Raw genomic sequence first — 5,580 nt, 5'->3', positions numbered from 1 at the left:
ATAAAGAAGCTGCTTTGGGATCAAAAACACTGATAACAATTTATGCTGGAGATGATGTGGGGTAAAGGGAACACTCCTCCATTGCTGATGGGAGTGAAAACTGGTACAGCCCCTTTGGATATCAGTTTGGCAATTTCTCAGAAAATTAGGAAACATGACTTCAAACTCTACTACAGAGCTACAGTACTGAAAACAGCCTGGTACTGACATAAGAACAGACAGGAGGAACAATGGAATTGAATAGAAGATCTGGATATCAATCCACACACCTTTGAACACTTGATTTTTGATAAGGGAGCAAAAAATATCAAATGAAAAAAAAGAAAAAATATTTAACAAGTGGTGCTGGCATAACTGGATATCAACATGTAGAAAAATGAAAATAGACCCATATCTATCACCATACACAAAACTCAAGTCCAAATGGATCAAAGACCTCAACATAAAGCCAACCACACTGAACCTTATAGAAGAGAAAGTGGGAAGTACACTTGAACACATTGGCACAGCGAACCACTTTTTTTTAAAAAGATTTATTTATTTATTATATATACAACATTCTGCCTCTGTGTATGCCCACACGCCGGAAGAGGGCGCCAGATCTCATTACAGATGGTTGTGAGCCACCATATGGTTGCTGGGAATTGAACTCAGGACCTCTGGAAGAGCAGCCAGTGCTGTTAACCACTGAGCCATCTCTCCAGCCCCCACTTTCTAAATATAACCCCAGCAGCACAGACACTGAGAGAAACAATTAATAAATGGGACCTCCTGAAACTGAAAAGCTTCTATAAAGCAAAGGACACGGTCAACAAGACCAAACAACAGCCCACAGAATGGGAAAAGATCTTTACTAACCCCACATCAGACAGAGGTCTCATCTCCAAAATATACAAAGAACTCAAGAAATTGGACACCGAAAGAACATATAATCCAATAAAAAAAATGGAGTACAGACTTAAACAGAGAACTCTCAACAGAGGAATCTAAAATGGCTGAAAGATACTTAAGGAAATATTTAACATCCTTAGTCATCAAAGAAATGCAAATCAAAACAACTCTGAGATTCCATCTTACCCCTGTAAGAATGGCTAAGATCAAAACCACTGATGACAATGTATGCTGGAGAGATTGTGGATAAAAGGGAACACTTCTGCATTGCTGGTGGGAATGCAAGCTGGTACAGTCCCTTTGGATGTCAGTGTGGTGATTTCTCAGAAAATTGGAAACAACCTTCCTCAAGACCCAGTAGTACCACTTTTGGGTATATATATCCAAAGGATGCTTAATTGTGCCACAAGGACATGTGCTCAACTATGTTCATAGCAGCTTTGTTAGTCATAGCCAGCACTTGGAAACAACCTAAATGCCCTTTGACTGAAGAATGGATAAGGAAAACGTGGTACATTTACACAATGGAGTACTACACAGCAGAAAAAATAACATCTTGAATTTTGCAGGCAAATGGATAGAGCTAGAAAACATCATTTTGAGTGAGGTAACCCAGACAGACACAGAAAGACAATTACCACACGTACTCACTCCTAAGTGGTTTTTAAACATAAAGCAAAGAAAACCAATCCACAAATCATAATCCCAGAGAACCTAGACAGCAATGAGGACCCTAAAAGAGACATACATAGATCTAATCTACATGGGAAGTAGAAAAAGACAAGAGCTCCTGAGTAAGTTGGGAGCATGGGGACCTTGAGAGAGGGTTGAAGGGTGGGGGTGGGGAGGCAGGGAGGGGAGCAGAGAAAAATGTAGAGCTCAATAAAAATAATAAACAAACAAACAAACAAACAAACAAGCAAACTGACCATGAGGGAGGGCTTCATCCATAATGACCTCCAAGAATTCTGGCAGATATCTATACTTGGAAACATAGTATGATTTATGAATTTCTTTTGTTCTGTAACTATTAAAACTCCAAGAAGCTCTTTATACTTTGAAACACGGAGGTCCTTGTGCTCAGAGATAATCACTAAGGAAACCAGCAATGTTAAACGTGCAGGGTTGTCTCCTCAAGGAAAGAAATACATACCATGTTTTCCACCCTGAAGGCTAGAAATGGATGTGGTCAATAGCCTGGTGACTTCTGTGCTATCTGTATAGCCAGAACACATCTGGCTCCTTCAGACTCCTGTCTCAATCAGTCTATAGTGCTAAATTCACCTGTGACCTCATAAGTGGCCTTAGACATAAAACAAACAAAAACCAGCCTACAATTCACAATCCCAGAGAACCTAGACAACAAAGAGGACCCTAAGAGAGACATACATAGCTCTAATGTACATGGGAAGTAGAAAAAGACAAGATCTCCTGAGTAAATTGGGAGCATGGGGACCATGGGAGAGGGTCGAAGAGGAGGAGAGAGGAAGGGAGGGGAGCAAATTAAAATATATAGCTCAATAAAAATAACAAAAAATTTAAAATAATAAAAATAACAGTAAAAAAAAGGAGAAGCTGCTTTGGGCCTATGACAGCCCAGAACAGAGCAAGGCGGGAATTCTAAGCACATCGAGGAGGAGGCAGTAGGCAGAGTCAAAGAAACACCATGTAACCTCCAGAGGAGAAAGACACCTGCATGCTGGTACCAGCAAATCATGAGCCTTGTGGCAAAATATAAAGAAATGGGTTAATTTAAGATGGAGGAGCTAGCTAGAAATACGCTTAATACAGTTTCTGTGTGATTATTTCAGGTCTGGGAGGCCAGGAAACGAACAAGCAGTTTCTGCCTACATCTTAGCATGTTGGGTGTCTTTATAATGCCTATATATGATTACATGGCCTTCTAAGTCACATTGTTCAGAGGATATAATTTACAAAAAGGTTAAAAGATCAAGACAAGTTTAAAAATTAAGTAAAAACTAGTCCTGGTTTACTTATTTTTCTTATCTTGAAAAATTTGTTGTGTTGCTTGGCTTTAGTCCCAGAACTCTGAAGGTAGGGACATGAGGATCAGAGTCCTACTAGGCCACCCTCTGCTGTACAGTGAATGTGAGATCATCCAATGCCACAGGAGACTCTGTACCAAGACACAAAAAACCTCCAGCAAAATTCTTTTGGCAAATGAAACTGAAGTAGTTTTTTTTAAGTGCATTCTTTACATTTAAGGGGGACAAAAGAATATTAATGTAGTTAAACTCCAGGTCATAATCACGTTAGTTTAAAGTAATTATATGTTTAATCCCAGCACTGGGGAGGCAGAGGCAGAGGCAGGCAGATCTCTGTGAGTTCGAGGCCAGCCTGTTTACAAGAGCTAGTTCTAGAACAGACTCCAAAGCTACAGAAAAACCCTGTCTCAAAAAACAAACAAAACAAAACAAAACAAAAAAAAAAAAGGAAAGGGAGAGGAAGTGGCACACACCTTTTAGCACTCGGGAGGCAGAGACACCCGGATGTCTGTGAGTTCAAGCCCTGCCTCATGTACCGTCTAAAGAGAGAGTTCCAGGACAGCCAGGACCACACAGAGAAAAACCCTGTCTCAAAAAAACCACAAAAAGCCAAACAGAGTGTTATGGTCCGAGAGAAGCCCCCAAAGAAGACCAACAGCCACATAACAAGAGTGCTTTATTAATTCCAACATTGGGGTGGCACTTGGCGACCCCTTAAGATGGGATTCCCTAGCCGGGCGGTGGTGGCGCACGCCTTTAATCCCAGCACTTGGGAGGCAGAGGCAGGCGGATCTCTGTGAGCTCGAGACCAGCCTGGTCTACAGAGCTAGTTCCAGGACAGGCTCCAAAGCCACAGAGAAACCCCCCCCCCTCCAAAAAAGATGGGATTCCCTTTTAAGGGAATTGGGAATTTAGGGGAATTCCAGTGAGGAGGGATTAATCTGGGGCTGATTCATGGGAGAAAGATTAGTATGGGCTGATTGGTGGAAGGTCCCAGTAGTTAGGGACCTTCCAGCGCCAGAGTGGGAAAGCCATCTTTAGTTATCAGGAGACTGGGGACACCTAAGCCAGCAAAGGGGCTTTGGGGGCCTGCTGAGCCAGCAGAAGGCTATGGTTTCTCTGAGGACCGTCTGTTTAGGTTTGCCCCATTTCAGTGATCCGAAACTCAGGCTTAGATTTCTGTCAGGCTACTAGGAGAGCTTGGTCTGCGGTGGTGCATGCCTTTAATCACAGCACTTGGGAGGTAGAGGTAGGTGGATCTCAGTGCAGCCTGGTCTACAAGGAGAGTTCCAGGATAGTCAGGGCTGTTTCGAAAAACCCTGTTTCGAAAAACCAACCAACCAACCAACCAACCAACCAATCAACCACCCACCCATCCACCCACCCACCAACAAAAAACTAAAGAAAAAGGTGATTTGTTCAGGGCCGGACACTTGTGTTACTCACAAGCGGCTTAGTGTAGCTTTTACCGAACTAACAGCAATCACAACCTGAGCAACAGGAACCTTAAAAATAAAACTCTCAAGAATCTGGAACCGGGGCTGGAGAGATGGCTCAGTGGTTAAGAGCATTGCCTGCTCTTCCAAAGGTCCTGAGTTCAATTCCCAGCAACCACATGGTGGCTCACAACCATCTGTAATGGGGTCTGGTGCCCTCTTCTGGCCTGCAGGCATATGCACAGACAGAATATTGTATACATAATAAATAAATATTTAAAAAAAAAAAAGAATCTGGAACCGATATCTTGTGTTCTCAGCAAAATACCTGTTACCCTGGGGCAGGTCGCTGGCCACGCAGTGCTCTGTGGGGCTTGTAGTTTTCGCAGTCGGAGACAGGGGCGCATTGCATGGTGGGAGATAGAGTCCTTTAAGGAAGACCAGCCCCGGAAGTCCTGCGGCGCAGGCGCACTGTCCTCTTCGCAAGCGCGGGAGTATCGGTTTGCGGGCAGCGCCGTACTCGCTGGCTCGGTTTCCCGGGCGCGTTTGGCCTTTTGTGCTGGTATGGCTTCCTGCGTGGAGGTAGTGGGCGACCGCAGCGGAGGGGTTACCTTCCCCGCGGGCTGCCTGTAGGAGGAGTGCAAGGGTCCTCACGGGTCGCCGCGGCCTTCGCTTTCCTCCGTCGCACGCAGTTGCCAGTGTCTACCGAGAGGATGAATTCGGCTTTCGAGAAACGTCACCTCTGGATGTACCTGCAGGCGCTGGGCTTGGATCCGAGCTGGGTCCTCGCCGTGGGCGGGAAGATGTTGCCTCAAGCGCACCTCGGAGAGTAAGGAGACCCGGCGGCGGCGCGGTGCCGGGGGCCCGTCACTGGCGGCAAAGCCCCGCGGCTGCCGGCCTGTGGCGGCGCCGTTCGGCACCAGTGCAGGGGTGCGGGGAGCGCCTTAGGGTTGTCCTGCACGGCCTTTATGGGCTGCAGCTGGTGGGAAGCGCGGGGGAACTTGCATGCAACGCCTTTTAAGTAGTTAGCTATGGGTTTAATTGCGAATCGGGGAACCAAAACATGTTACAGTGTTACAGCTAGCCAAAAAAAAAAAAATAGTGACATATTAAGATGAAAATACCCTTTCTTAAGATGACGCTACCCTTTCTTTCGTCGCTTCTGTAATTGTGACTCAGAAGGAAATGCTTTGTTGTTATTTGTGTACTCTCGACCTGGGCATCTCAGACTTCTGGTTTCAGACCCT

The 5,580-nt window shown here is 45.1% G+C and overlaps 1 protein-coding gene across 1 annotated transcript in view; it reads left to right on the top strand.

The window, feature by feature from the left end:
* The first annotated feature begins 4,798 nt into the window (after positions 1-4,798).
* Haus6 (HAUS augmin like complex subunit 6) overlaps positions 4,799-5,580 on the top strand; it is a 38,852-nt gene continuing 38,070 nt past the window's right edge. Inside the window, exon 1 of the mRNA XM_075946754.1 lies at positions 4,799-5,162. Within this exon, the coding sequence (XP_075802869.1) occupies positions 5,047-5,162 (116 nt within the window). The 5' untranslated portion in view covers positions 4,799-5,046. The remainder of the gene's footprint in view (positions 5,163-5,580) is intronic.

The sequence above is a fragment of the Microtus pennsylvanicus genome, chromosome 13 (genome assembly GCF_037038515.1).
Source record: "Microtus pennsylvanicus isolate mMicPen1 chromosome 13, mMicPen1.hap1, whole genome shotgun sequence".
NCBI classification, from domain to species: Eukaryota; Metazoa; Chordata; class Mammalia; order Rodentia; family Cricetidae; genus Microtus; species Microtus pennsylvanicus.
Note: the sequence above shows the minus strand (reverse complement) of the source record. Positions and strands in the feature narration are given on the sequence as shown.